The sequence below is a fragment of the Microcaecilia unicolor genome, chromosome 3 (assembly GCF_901765095.1).
Source record: "Microcaecilia unicolor chromosome 3, aMicUni1.1, whole genome shotgun sequence".
NCBI classification, from domain to species: Eukaryota; Metazoa; Chordata; class Amphibia; order Gymnophiona; family Siphonopidae; genus Microcaecilia; species Microcaecilia unicolor.
This window is the reverse complement of record NC_044033.1, coordinates 504,127,829-504,143,503: the sequence shown is the minus strand read 5'-3', so window position 1 is coordinate 504,143,503 and position 15,675 is coordinate 504,127,829. Positions and strand designations below refer to the sequence as shown.

At 45.0% G+C, this 15,675-nt stretch overlaps 1 protein-coding gene across 2 annotated transcripts in view; it reads right to left on the bottom strand.

Annotated features, from left to right (window-relative positions):
- Nucleotides 1-15,675, bottom strand: part of RNGTT (RNA guanylyltransferase and 5'-phosphatase) — a 723,922-nt gene that overhangs the window by 661,835 nt on the left and 46,412 nt on the right. For both annotated transcript variants that reach the window (XM_030199106.1, XM_030199105.1), the window contains exon 3: nt 14,544-14,647. In XM_030199106.1, the coding sequence (XP_030054966.1) occupies nt 14,544-14,647 (104 nt within the window). The remainder of the gene's footprint in view (nt 1-14,543; nt 14,648-15,675) is intronic.

Here is a 15,675-nt window from a genome sequence, read left to right as displayed (position 1 = left end):
CACCATGAGATCTATTAGGGGATTGCTCCACCTCCAATTTAACAGCTGGAAAGTGTCCAGCGTCAGCTCCAGTTCCCATTCCACTAGGTCCAGGGAGTTACTGCTGCAGAAACACACTTGCCCATTGAGAGTTTCCTCTAGGTGGGTAGCTGAAAGCTGCTGTAAATGCCTTTCCGCCCTGTGAAAAAGGCACACTTCCATTGCCAGAGCCCTGCCTGTTGATGGAATCCTCTGTATCATGTTCACCGAGATACCTCAGCTGGTCTGCCCTCCAAAATAGATGGAAAAGCTTGAAGAGTGTTGTGTACCACTCTGAGCCCCAGCCAACTGGACAGCCACAGCATTGCTGTGCGGCTCCACAGACTTTGAGCAGAGTGTTGAAGACAGTGTGTTCCCCAACCTGTCAGGCTGGGATCTGTGACTAAAGTTATCCAAAAAGGAGACATCTTGGGGGAGGAGCATGTTCAGTTGAAGCCACCTTGACATACTGTGCTTCGCCAGAGGTCTCCACATGAGACGCTAATTGTAGCCCTGAGAAACCAGTAACCACCAGGACAATAAAAAATGCTGGAACGGACGCATGGGAGCTCTAGCCCAAGACACCACCTCCATGGACAACGCTGTAGAGCCCAGCACCTAAAAATAATCCCAAGCTCAGGGATTCAGAACTCGCAACAAGCAGTGCTGACAAGGTTCTGCAGCCATCATAAGGAAAAAGCAAGTGAAACCGCGAGTAAACTCAAAGAGGGAGAAAAATGTAAAGGAACACTTACCAAATCTCCAGGAACAAGTTCTGACTCACCACTCTGGCCAAGGGTATATTGGTTGCAGCAGAGTCAACCCCATCCCAACATCCAAGCAGCCACATAACCAGGTAAAGTGGCTATAATCTTTTTTTCTCCTTGTTATTTTCATTTATTTATTTGTTAATAAATGAGAAAAGAAAGCGTGGCTAGACAGGGGTAGAGGGGGACCTGACAATACAAGGTGTACCCCGTAAAGCCGGCACCACTTAGCCTAAGCACCCCAAGGCTCAACTGATCCGGGAAACCCAGAACAGGAGCCACAACACAGATGAAACCAGGAGCTTGTGACAGACCATCCATCACCTGCTGGAGATAGAGATATACTGACTAATCAAGGTGCATACCATCCTATAAGACAGAATTCAATGATCTCTATCTCCACCTGCTGGTAGATGGTCACAACCCACAAGTCTCTGGATTCATCTGCTGCAGGTGCTAAGAAATTTACTAATAATATACTAATCCAAAACCTAACACATTTTTTCACATTTAAAAAATGACACTGGTTCATCAGCTGAAGTCAGTGACCTTGGCTAAGACACCACGATTTTTAAATGGCTGACACTGATGACAGGAGAAGCCAAGAAAGTGGGGCCTATAGGTGGAAGAGGAGGGGTGAGTGGGTGTGGACAAGTGGAGTAGGTAGCTGTGAGTGGGGAGGGAGATGAGGATCCAATGTGAAGGACGCCAATTCAGAGGCCCCAGAATTTAGCACTGTATTATTTTATTATACAGGATATATTTTCCCCTGCGTTAGAATGTGAATAAAGCTCTTCCATTTCCAGATTTAGGGTTAGTCTAAATCAGGAAATCTAATTTAGGTGCTGTTCCAGTATGACCCAGATTCATGTTTTCTAGGTGTGCAGTGTGGGGTCACCTCAAAAATCGGATAACCCTAACTAGAAACCCCTCACCCAGGAGCCTTGGGTCTTAGCACACTCTGGAACAGCACCATAAACTAACATTAAATCCAGAAATGTGAGATCGCTTTATTCCACCACTAAACCACAAGTTAAATCCCCTATATTCAAAGACAAAAAAAAAAAAAGAAAAGGTTTTGAGCACTTCAGACTGAGGGCAATAGCAACTCCCTTCACTGAAACGGGATTTGCACAGAGATACACTACACTAATTTTAGCACACATTTTAAAATACATGATTAAAAACCTTAATCACGAGCAAAGTTTAATTTTTAAAAAAGATGCACTAAAACAGGAAAAACAACATGTACTATGATTAGCACACCTTATAAGATCAGCTTTAATGTGCTAAAAGAAATATATATATGGCTTAGATCTAGTTTGCCCAAACATACCAGGGACCATCAAGTCTATTATTGGTTTATTAACAAAACATTGGGTGCATTGCCAATACAACTGTTCAGATTCAGATAGGATTCACCAAATAATATCAACAGCCAACAAGAAATAAGAAAATGCTTCACTAATCTCTCCATTGGGTTTGTCAAACCTCATTAGCATTGCTAACATCCAATCACAGGGCTGCCTTCAACTTACCACCACAATGTTCTAGAGGTAACAAAACAGATGGATTCTTCTGTATTAACAACTGCAACTTAAGTTTCTAAAGTGTCTAAAGCTATCTGCTTAACTTGTTATGGGGAGAAATAACATCAAACATATAAACGGCAAGTGACCGACTCACCTGCAAATGCGCAGTAGAGTCGGAACGCTGAGAGTGTAGAAGTCCAAGCCCCGCCGCCACCAGCAGTACAGCCCAATAGGGAGGAGGGCTTGGACATGGGTGTGGAAATCGGAGGAGGAGGGAGCAGGGAGGGAAGGAGCGGGCGGAACTGAAGGAAACAGACGCGGGGGGGAGGGCGGGGGAGAGAGCAGGGTTGGTGGACGGGGGGGGGGGGGGGGGGAGGCCATAGGAAAACAAAAAACTAGCCCGTTGTTACGGGTTTAACGGCTAGTACAAATAAGAAATGAACTAGGTAAACTGAAATCATTAGATTCTGTAATTACTCATTCCAGCCTTAGTATTGTTTTGATGCTTGCATAGGAATCATTAGTATTTGTGGAGTGGAGGACTAATCTTAATGGTTAGAGAAGTACACGGAGTCAGGGACACCCAGTTCAAATCCCACTGTGGCTCCCTGTGACCTCGGGCAAGTCACTTAAATCCTTCACTGCTACACCTACAAACGTTTTAGCACGCGCTAACACTAGGGACACCCATAGGAATATTATTATTATTATTTATTACATTTGTACCCCGCGCTTTACCACACACAGCAGGTTCAATGTGACTTACATAGTAAATAGTATTACAAATTATTGTAAGGAGAATATTACAAACTGTAATAAACATAGTAATAGTAACGTTTTAAGAATAGGTGAATTGAACATGGAAAGGTAAACAAGGCATGGGTGTCTCTAGCGTTAGCGCGAGCTAAAACGTTAGCGCACCTATAGAGTGGCTTAGTAAACAGGACCCTTACATTTTGAGCCCTCTGGGGACAGGAAAATACCTGCTGTACCTGAATATTTTATTTTTGTTACATTTGTACCCTGCGCTTTCCCACTCATGGCAGGCTCAATGCGGCTTACATGGGGCAATGGAGGGTTAAGTGACTTGCCCAGAGTCACAAGGAGCTGCCTGTGCCTGAAGTGGGAATTGAACTCAGTTCCCCAGGACCAAAGTCCACCACCCTAACCACTAGGCCACTCCTCCACTGTTGCTACTATTTGAGATTCTACATGGAATGTTGCTATTCCACTAGCAACATTCCATGTAGAAGTCGGCCCTTGCAGATCACCAATGTGGCCGCGCAGGCTTCTGCTTCTGTGAGTCTGACGTCCTGTACGTGCAGGACGTCAGACTCACAGAAACAGAAGCCTGCGCAGCCTTCTACATGGAATGTTGCTAGTGGAATAGCAACATTCCATATAGAATCTCCAATAGTAGCAACATTCCATGTAGAATCTCCAATAGTATCTATTTTATTTTTGTTACATTTGTACCCTGCGCTTTCCCACTCATGGCAGGCTCAATGTGGCTTACATGGGGCAATGGAGGGTTAAGTGACTTGCCCAGAGTCACAAGGAGCTGCCTGTGCCTGAAGTGGGAATCCAACTCAGTTCCTCAGTTCCCCAGGACCAAAGTCCACCACCCTAACCCTAACTTGCCTTGACCTACAACTGAAAAAAAAGGCATGAGAGAAATCCAAAATCCCTTCTCCATTCCTATTTTAGGCTGTAAAACTGACTGCACAACCCCCATCACAAAACTGTGCAGATAATGTTACCACATAACATCTTAGATCGCCTTCACATGTTTTCTCAACATCACGATCGGAGATGTTAGAATCTTAATAAGAACATTATTTAAAACTAGGGAAATTTCTCTCTTCTATGGAAAAATTATTTTGCTGCTTCCTTGCATAACTATTTTACAAGCTGTCACACAAAGGGCTCAAAAAATATGTCAGAGGCTTACCAGTTAGAGGAAAAATACCATTTATTAGATTTTCTCAGTTTTACATTAGCTTTTCATACAAGAAAACTGCCCTCCCTAGACCTATTCGATCAATCAGTGACTATCTACCCTTCCAGAAATCACTAAAAACCCATCTGTTCAAGCAGGCCTACCCAGATGACCCAAACTAATCCATCTACGCATCACATATCCAGGAGACAACGACAATGACCTAGACCCAATGCTCACCTACCCTTGCTCATACCTCTCCTACTCCCTTCACCCTTGCCCATCTCTACCTACCTGGAGGAGTGGAGGAGTGGCCTAGTGGTTAGGGTGGTGGACTTTGGTCCTGGGGAACTGAGGAACTGAGTTCGATTCCCGGCACAGGCAGCTCCTTGTGTCTCTGGGCAAGTCACTTAACCCTCCATTGCCCCATGTAAGCCGCATTGAGCCTGCCATGAGTGGGAAAGCGCGGGGTACAAATGTAACAAAAATAAATAAAATACCTATTTCTTATCATCATTCTGATAATACTCAACTTATTTTTCCTCTTTAATACTCTGTAATCCTTGTTACTGTGTAAGCCACGTTGAACCTGCTTTGGGTGGGAAAGTGTGGGGTACAAATGTAATAATAAAATAGATCACAAAATATAGTACAAAATGTTTTATAAATAAGAAACAAAGTAAAAATTATTTAGATATGTTTATACGTGTCTGATTTATTGAAAACAGGATACTGGACTAGACAGACCACTGGACTGACCCAGTACGGCTATTCTTAAGTCCTTAAAAAAAAGGGATATGGAGTGTAAGACTAAGTACTGGAACTTGTACTCTCACCTACCCAGAACAGGAAATTAACAACAACTGATTTGGAAAAGGAAGTGATATCCTACTAGTGGTTAAGCTTTTCAGCCGGTTTACATTCTTATCAGTATAAATCAAATTAACTGGGCACATTGAATGGGCTGATCAGTCTTTATCTGCCTCCACATGTGCTCTTCTCCTCACCCTTCTAGGGTCCTCTTCCCACCAAATTAGAGAAAAATGTCCTGCCTCTTGAAGGTATAACCTAGGAGTAGAGGGGAGTTACTAGATACCAGGGAAAAATGTTTTTTTTTTTACGTTGTAGGGAGGGGAGTTATGTCAGGGGTGGGGGGGGGGGGGTACAGACAGAAACCTGGGATATGCTTTGTTAAATTACTAGGGGGACTGCTAGACTACCAGGGATGTTGTGGCCAATGCAGAAAGCTATCTTGGGGGCACAGGTTTCTGGTCAGGGGGTTCTCCTTACTCTTCTACACGGCATTGGACCTGGCGGTACATTTCTCAAATTCTGCTCACCCCATATCAGCACACAGCTTACGTACCCCTCTGCATTGCTATAAATTAATAGCCTCCATACCATACTTTTAATATATTGTGGGCTGATGTATAGCATGTGAGCTAACTTCAGCTCTGAAACCCTTTTTGCATTGTGCAGGCAGTAACAAGCACACAGACTGTTTGTTAACCACATACTTCTGCCCATAGTAGCATTCTGTATCAGGCCCAAAAAGTTACATTACCCCTTCGTGCTATGAATCTTGCCCCTCCTGCTGAAAAGATTGAGGAACTAACAAACAATATCTACTGTGAAATATAATAAAAAAAAGACAGAGGAAAGCTCACTAGACGCAACCTCTCTGCGCCATGGAAAAATGAAGACTGCTGGTCCCGCACACTCACATCGGGCAAGAAGGCACTCATGCACACGCGATGGGATGCTGCCAAAGCCTTCGTAAAGCTACAGAATGCTGGGTAGTGTCTGCACCAGGTTCTGTCAGATGACATCAGGCAAATGTGAGAAACCATGTCTTGTTTGTCCTTAGAGAATGTGAGTTAAGTGGGTTTATCATGCATTACGATGCAATAAAGTAGCTTTGTCACATGCAAATAAGACCCAGTACATGATAAAATTAATAAGTTATGTCATATGACAATGGATATAAAAACGCTAATTAATATGAAAGTGCAACAAAACGGCTTGCTCTAATGTTGACAAACCATGCTATTGCCAGAAATGGATTTTGCATTTAGCTCATGCATTTTCAATAGTAGCTTAAGGCAAGATATGTTTAGGTATAATACGTATATTTCTATCCCCAGAGGGCTTCCAATTTAATTGAGTACCTGAGGCTCAGAAGATGAAGTGACCTGTCCAAGATCACAAAGAGTGTCAAGCAGGATTTGAACCCTGGTTTCCCTGTTTCTCAGGCCACTGCTATTTCTCAGGCCATTAGACTATTTCACTCAAGAAACATAGAAACATGACGGCAGATAAAGGCCATATGACCCATCCAGTCTGCCCATCCTCTGTAACCCCTAACTCTTCCTGTTCCTAAGCGATCCCACATGCTTATCTCATGCCTTTTTAAATTCTGGAACAGTCCTCGACTCCACCACCTCCACCGGGAGGCCATTCTACGCCTCCACCACCCTTTCTGTGAAATACTTCCTTAGATTACTCCTAAGCCTCTTCCCTCTTAACTGTCATATGCCTCCTCATTCCAGAGCTCTCCTTCAGTTGATAAAGGCTCTCTTTCTGTACATAAATGCCCTTGAGATATTTAAACGTCTCTATCATATCTCCCCTCTCCCTCCTCTCTTCCGGCGTATACATGTTGAGGTTCATAAGCCTGTCCCTATAATTTTTGCATTCAAGACTGCTTACCAATTTCGTAGCCGCCCTCTGGACCGACTCTATCCTGTTTATATCTTTCCGTAGGTGTGGTCTCCAGAACTGCACGCAGTACTCCAAATGGGGCCTCACTAGAGACTTATACAACAGCACTATCACCTCCTTTTTCCTGCTGGTCATGCCTCTCTTTATGCACCCAAGCATCCTTATGGCTTTGACTGTCGCTTTTTCTACCTGTTTGGAAGCTTTAAGGTCGTCAGACACAATCACCCCTAAGTCCCGATCTTCCTTCATACACTGAAGAACATCACCCCCTATACTATACCGTTCCCTCGGATTTTTGCGACCCAAGTGCATGACCCTGCATTTTTGGGGATTAAACCTTAGTTGCCAAATATTGGTCCATTCCTCTAGCTTCACTAGGTCCTTCCTCATGTCATTCACACCCTCCAGGGTGTCCACCCTGTTGCAGAGTTTAGTATCATCCGCAAAGAGACAAACCTTACCAGACAGCCCTTCCGCAATATCGCTCACAAAAACATTAAAAAGAGCTGGCCCTAGGACCGATCACTGCTGTACTCCACTGATGACATCCTTTTCTTCAGAGCAAGCTCCATTTACCACTACCCTCTATCTCCTACCATTCAACCAATTTTTAACCCAATCAGTTACTCTAGGTCCCATACCAAGGGCACTCATTTTATTTATCAGTCGTCTGAGTGGAACCTTGTCAAAGGCTTTGCTGAAATCCAAGTATACCAAATCAAGCGCCCCTCCCACATCCAACTGTTTGGTCACCCAGTCGAAGAAGACAGTCAGATTCGTCTGACACGACCTGCCACTAGTGAAGCCATGCTGCCTCGGGTCCCGCATTCCATGTAGTTCAAGAAATGTCACAATCCTCCTCTTTAGAAGCGTTTCCATTAGCTTACTCACCACTGAGGTCAGACTGACAGGTCTGTAATTCCCAACTTCCTCCTTACTTCCACTCTTGTGCAAAGGAACCACATCCGCCCTTCTCCAGTCCTCCGGGACCACTCCAGTTTCTAAGGAAGCATTGAAGAGGTCCTTAAGCACCCTCGGGTGTATCCCATCAGGCCCCATAGCTCTGTCTACTTTTAGTTTGGCAAGCTCCTCACGAACACAGTCCTCCGTAAACGGGTCTTGGTCTACCATACATCCATCCCCTTTAGCCTTTGTTTTCTGCAGCCCTACCTCCGGTCTTTTATTCGTGAACACAGAGCTAAAATAATTGTTAAGCAGTTCAGCTTTATCCTTATCTTCCACATATTTCTCTCCCTCAGCTTTGAGCCTCACAATGCTACTATGGCACTTCCTCTTGTCACTTACATATCTGCAGTGGCGTAGCAGGGGGGGCTGCCACCCGGGGCGGGGCGGTTCGCCATTGCACCCCCCCCCCCGGGGTGCAGCACGATGACATCCCCCCCCCTCAGCGCATCGACACCCCCCCTCCCCGACCAGCTCCCGCACCCTACCTTTAAAAAGAATATTGGAATCCGAGGCGAGGCGCAGCGCCTCACGCCTGCCCTGCATGTAAAAGAAATGTGGACCGTCGGGCCTTCTCTCGCTCTGTCTGTCCCGCCCTTGCGGAAATAGGAAGTTGCGTCAGCGGAGGGCGGGACAGATAGAGCGAGGGAAGGCCCGACGGTCCACATTTCTTTTACGTGCAGGGCAGGCGTGAGGCGCTGCGCCTCGCCTCGGATTCCAATATTCTTTTTAAAGGTAGGGTGCGGGAGCTGGTCGGGGGGGGTGTCGATGCGCCGAGGGGGGGGAGCTGGCAGGGAGCACCCCCCCCTGAGCTGACACCCGGGGCGGACCGCCCCTCCCGCCCCCCTTTGCTAAGCCACTGCATATCTGAAAAAGGTCTTATCCCCCAATTTTACCATATTAGCTATCTTCTCTTCGCTTATTTAGGTATTCTCTCCTGTCTTCATCTTTCTGATTCGTCTTATAACGTGCAAAGGCTAGCCTCCTTACCCTTATCTTTTCAGCTACTACATTCAAGTACCAGAGAGGCCTTCTTTTCCTCTCACTTTTATGTAATTTTCTAACATAAAGGTTAGTTGCCTTTAATATAGCTCCTTTCAGTCTTGTCCATTGCTGTTCTACACCCTTCAGCTGTTCCATCCCGCTAACTGTTCCTTGAGAAATTCCCCCATCTCGGCAAAATTAGTTCCTTTGAAATCCAAAACCTTCAATCTCGAATGAGCCCTCTCTTCTGTTTTAATATTGAACCATATCATACAATGGAATAATTAATCCTGTAGGGAATCTGAGATCTCTTTGCTTCTAGACGACCCCGCAGCCGGAACACCCCAATCAACATCCGGCATTTGCAGTTAACTTTCCCTCAGGAGCATCAGTTTCCTAGAATATAAATCAATGCTCTCCAAGAAGAAATCAAAGAGCCAGATAAAGAGATGTCCCCTCCCCCCTTCAAAAGCATACAGTAAGTTCCTTGAGGGTCCAGTGAAGGGCAGGAGCGATGCCCAGTAACTCCTGCTCTGGCATCAACATTTCCCAAATACCACCACCTACTATGTCAAAACCTACATTTGGAAATCAGGCTACCAAAATGAGGCTGCCTGACTTTTACTGGTATGTTCTGATGTATTCCTATAGGCCAAGTAGCACCAAGGAAAGACTGGGAATCACTCATGCACCCCCACCTCACTGAATTCCTACATAAGGTAGGTGGGGTTGGGGTGTCAGAGGATAGGGACCTATGTGGTTTGTGGGGAGTGCAGGGGAGTTTGGTCACAGATGCAAGGACATGGAAAGAGGGCAATTCTTTATTCTATTGTTACAGATCAGGCAGACCCCACAATACAGAGGGTTGGGGTAGTTTGGGGGTACCCTATGGGAGGGTTTATTTCTGGTATACCTCTCTACATGGGGCACCTTCCCTACAGTCAGCTTTTCTTACAATTTTGCCTCTAGACCATGGCATCCATGTGTTAAGAAAAATGGAAATATATCTTTGCCTTGGCAGTCACCATGTGGGGTACCACAGGGTTCACCGCTTTCTCCTCTGCTGTTTAATGTTTATATTAGTCATTTGGGAAGATTGTTAAAGGATTCAGGAGTGTTTGGTTTATCTTATTCTGGCAATATCTTTTTCATGTGTCTGGAATTGAATTATTTTGAGGACACTTTGCAAAACCTGAAACAGACTACTTCCTTGGATGACAATTCTTGTTTGCCCTCTGTGTCCTCAACAGCATTTTTAAATAAAGAGAACAAGAGTTAGGCTCATGGTCAGGTCCAAGTCACCAAATGCCTCAAGAGTGCAGGTCCATCACAGAAATCACCAAATTACACTGAGTGCACTTCTTGAAGCTGCCAGGGTCTTCTGAGACATTGAGAAAAGAACTGTATCCAAATTAAATTCTTCAATTGTGAATCGAAAAAGGGGCAGCATTCAGACTGAGGTCAGTGCACCGGCTTAATTCAGCCTAGCCACTCGCGAAAAAGAAAGGAAACTAAGTGCCAAGAAAACTACAAAAAGGAAAATAAACTAAAATAAGGAGAAAATGAAAAATAGAACAAAAATACCCACATGGGAAGGCCCTTTGAGGAAATATGGCGACACATCCTCCCTGCTCCACGGAAAAACAAAAGACTGAGGGACCCGCGCTCGAGCGGGAAGGCACCAATGCATGCACGGTGAGTTGCTACTAGAAAGTTCTGTGTCTTGCTAGTCAGAGTCCACACTGGGCTCTGTTGAGTGGAGGAGTGGCCTAGTGGTTAGGGTGGTGGACTCTGGTCCTGGGGAACTGAGGAACTGAGTTCGATTCCCACTTCAGGCACAGGCAGCTCCTTGTGACTCTGGGCAAGTCACTTAACCCTCCATTGCCCCATGTAAGCCGCATTGAGCCTGCCATGAGTGGGAAAGCGCGGGGTACAAATGTAACTAAAAATAAAAAAAATCACCCAGCTGTGAGAATGCAAAGACCTGTTTTGTTCTCAGAGAAATACTTTGCAGCTGCAGCAACAGCAAAAAAAAAAAAAAAAAAAAACTGCACGAAACTAAAGGCCTTAACTGCATCTGATAACTGTGGGACAGCACGTCTCTCAACCAAGATACTCACTCTGCAATATCTGGATTATTTCTTTAAAAAAAAAAAACAATTTCGGATTTAAAAAACTAGAGACTGAACCAAGATGGATTCACAGCTCACTATGGGACAATCTAACACATCTCTCTATATAAAAAGCAACACCAACGTTCTATGAAGCCTCCAGCCGGAAGTGTGAAGGGGGCGAGATATCCGGTTTCCCTATGAGTGTCTGCCCCGCCCTCTCTGTAACACAGTCAGTGAAGGAAAACAGCAGAGCACGAAATCAAATCGCCGGCTCTGTAACAGTAAAGGACTCAAAAGGGGGGAGGGGAGAGAGGCCAGAGGGCAGGGACACACACACTCCCACATGCACACAGAAGAAAACATTGCTAGCCCCCGTTTCATTTGCATCAGAAACGGGGCTTTTTTACTAGTCTATATATATAAAAGGCAACCCCAACGTTCTGAAGCCTCCACGGAAGTTGAGGCGCCCGAGATATCCGGTGTGCCCTGGAGTGTCTGCACCGCCCTCGCGTCAAAACGTCATGACGTCGAGGGTGGAGCTATTGACACTCCAGGGCCGAAACGGCCCACAGCGAACAAGGCAAGTAGCTTCGAGGGACGGAGGGAGGGGGCCCCTTGCTAGCGCCCATTTCATTCCGCTCAGAAACGGGCATTTTTTCCTAGTAGTAACATAATAAATCTGATTTATTGACTTGATATACTGCTTTACAGACAAGTTTTAAAGTGGTTTACAATAAAATGCTGGCAGATAAAGACCAAAATGATCCATCCAGTCTGTCCAGTTGAGGTTCAACTACTTTGAGTAGATGCAAATATAAATTTCCACACCCAAACCAAACATTAGCTCCCCACTCTCACAAGTCTTTTGCCTGACCTCACTCTATCATCATCGCTGCCCTCCATATGAATTACACTTGCCATCTTTAAACATTACATTTTTTTCAATATCTATACTTAAGTCAACAACCAGTACCTGTGCTAACATTTAACGTTGCGTTAAGAAAGACCATGCAGTAAAAATGCTGTGCAAATTGCTTAACATGGCAACGGGCAGGAATTGGATAGGATCAGGGCAGAGCAAGAAGAAGCTTACTCCAACAGCTAGTGTGTGGGTTATTACCACGTTAGCTGTCCTGACTGGTGATGGCATGGGCACAATTACTGCCACCTCGGGAAGAGGTGGTAAGTGCAGAAGGCGCTACCAACAGTCCAATAGTGCAGGCTCACCCGGGTGGAGACACAATATCCAAATAAATAAATAAATTCAAAGACAAGTGCTGCGGCCGCACAGTATTTGCCCAAACTATAGCACGGGAAGTGCAAAGCCAGTGTGGTATACCAAGCATCTGTCCTGCATTTAGCGCACACCATGTCAAGCACTGCATCACACGCAGTGGCAGACAGTGGTAGTCTCACACTCAAGCACCCACACTAGGAGACAGAGATGCCATTTTGAAGGAGGGCACAGACCCAGGCTGCAGCAGACGAGACCAGCTTGAGCCACTATCAACAGATCTCCAGGTGAGTTGGGGGAGAGAAGCAGCAAGGCAGAGTTTGGATGTCAGGGACAGAATGCGGACTTCGGGGATGTAGGACTTTTTTGTGGGGGAATCCATAGGGGGGGGAGAATCAGAGATTACTGGAGCTATGGGATGTGAGATCTGGGGGGACTTGGAACTATCAGAGGAGGTGCACCACCGCGCAGCTGCAGCATTTGACCTTCACATTTCATTTTACTTATTACGATATTGGGCCTCCACCCGTATTACATGCAGTGGCAGATAGTTAACCTTCATGATCCATGATTTATTTATTTATTTATTTTAGTTACATTTGTGCCCCGTGCTTTCCCACTCATGGCAGGCTCAATGCGGCTTACATGGGGCAATGGAGGGTTAAGTGACTTGCCCAGAGTCACAAGGAGCTGCCTGTGCCTGAAGTGGGAATCGAACTCAGTTCCTCAGGACCAAAGTCCACCACCCTAACCACTAGGTCACTCCTCCACTGTTGCTACTATTTGAGATCCATGTAGAAGTCGGCCCTTGCAGATCACCAATGTGGCTGCGCAGGCTTCTGCTTCTGTGAGTCAGACTCACAGAAACAGAAGCCTGCGCAGCCTTCTACATGGAATGTTGCTAGTGGAATAGCAACATTCCATGTAGAATCTCCAATAGTATCTATTTTATTTTTGTTACATTTGTACCCTGCGCTTTCCCACTCATGGCAGGCTCAATGCGGCTTACATGGGGCAATGGAGGGTTAAGTGACTTGCCCAGAGTCACAAGGAGCTGCCTGTGTCTGACGTGGGAATCGAACTCAGTTCCTCAGTTCCCCAGGACCAAAGTCCACCACCCTAACCACTAGGCCACTCCTCCACTGTTGCTACTATTTGAGATTCTACATGGAATGTTGCTATTCCACTAGCAACATTCCATGTAGAAGTCGGCCCTTGCAGATCACCAATGTGGCCGCGCAGGCTTCTGCTTCTGTGAGTCTGACGTCCTGCACGTAGACTCACAGAAACAGAAGCCTGCGCAGCCTTCTACATGGAATGTTGCTAGTGGAATAGCAACATTCCATGTAGAATCTCCAATAGTAGCAACATTCCATGTAGAATCTCCAATAGTATCTATTTTATTTTTGTTACATTTGTACCCCGCGCTTTCCCACTCATGGCAGGCTCAATGCAGCTTACATGGGGCAATGGAGGGTTAAGTGACTTGCCCAGAGTCACAAGGAGCTGCCTGTGCCTGAAATGGGAATTGAACTCAGTTCCTCAGGACCAAAGTCCACCACCCTAACCACTAGGTCACTCCTCCACTGTTGCTACTATTTGAGATCCATGTAGAAGTCGGCCCTTGCAGATCACCAACGTGGCTGCGCAGGCTTCTGCTTTTATGAGTCTGACGTCCTGCACATACGTGCAGGACGTCAGACTCACAGAAACAGAAGCCTGCGCAGCCTTCTACATGGAATGTTGCTAGTGGAATAGCAACATTCCATGTAGAATCTCCGATAGTAGCAACATTCCATGTAGAATCTCAAAGAGTAGCAACATTCCATGTAGAATCTCCAATAGTATCTATTTTATGTTTGTTACATTTTTCCCCTGCGCTTTCCCACTCATGGCAGGCTCAATGCGGCTTACATGGTGCAATGGAGGGTTAAGTGACTTGCCCAGAGTCACAAGGAGCTGCCTGTGTCTGACGTGGGAATTGAACTCAGTTCCTCAGTTCCCCAGGACCAGAGTCCACCACCCTAACCACTAGGTCACTCCTCCACAGATAGTACACGATCTGCCACTGCAAGTAATGCAGTGCCCGAGTAGGACACGTGCTAAATGAAATGCAGATGCTGGGCACACTCCCTGGATTTACCACACTGGCTGTGCACTTCCTGCACTATATTTTCAGCTATTACCGCACGGCAAGCACCACAGTTTACTAAAAGAAAAAAAAAAAGAGCATGAACCTAAAAAAAAAAGGCTGCTACAAAATTAACTTACCCTTTACACTGAAGTTTGATGTATTTGATACCTTCTTTCTCTATATCATTCCTGTCATAGAACCTTGTGGTGTTCGTCAAATCCACTAAGAGTCCCATTTTCACCTAAAATTAAAAATACCACAAATATTTAATTGTTACACTTATGCACCACCTCACTCCACAGACCCAATACAGGTTACGAACATCAAATTGGCATTTCTTGTATAAAAGTAAGACAAAAAGTCAAAGGATCCAAGATGGAATCATGCTAGAAAGACATGCTGGATGGAGCTCCCTTCTTTCTTAATTGCCATTGGACTGAGCTGCATTTCATTATCTAGGATTCTAAGGTGCAAGATTTTGAAGCATGTCTTGCTGAAATTCAAAAAAGCGTTGGTGATTAAAATCAAAAGGCTATTAAGAAGAAGATGGAAGCTTTAAACAATCAGTCCAGGACACGTAATATTTTAAGCCAGAAAGTATGTTCCACACACACTTCTATACATTTATCTTAGTGTTGTTAACTGCAGTTAACAATTGTACTTAAAGCACAAACCCTAATCGGGATTAAAATTATTAACGTCACCAAAGCGATCACCGTGGATTGAATTGAGTATACATTTTCCAAGAGCATCTAACCCCTCCCCCCCCCCCCCCCGAACTACTTAAAGAGAGAGCAGGTAGGTGCATCTCCCAGATGCGACACACAGATCTGTATATACATACACACACACATATAGATATATATATTTTTTTTTATTTAGGGCTGTACTGAACATTTCTATTCGATTCAGCCCTGAATACATTATTCATATTTGCACAAATAGGGATTTAAATTCAAATAATACGGGACTCTACTGTGCTAAATCCACACGCACACTAATTTATTTATTTAAGGGCTGCAGCGAAGATTCATATTCAATTCAGCCCATATACACAGATATACATTTTAGGGCTGTACTGAATATTCGTATTTGATTCGATATGGCCCTGAAAACATTATTTGTAGTCAGCCGAATACTGATTTAAATTCAAATACAAATTATCCAGGACTCTACTATGCTAAATCCTACTGAAATAAACACTTGATCTCTGACTTCACGTTGCTTCTTTTATTATGTTAAAGCTCAATGCAAATTATTCGTATTCAG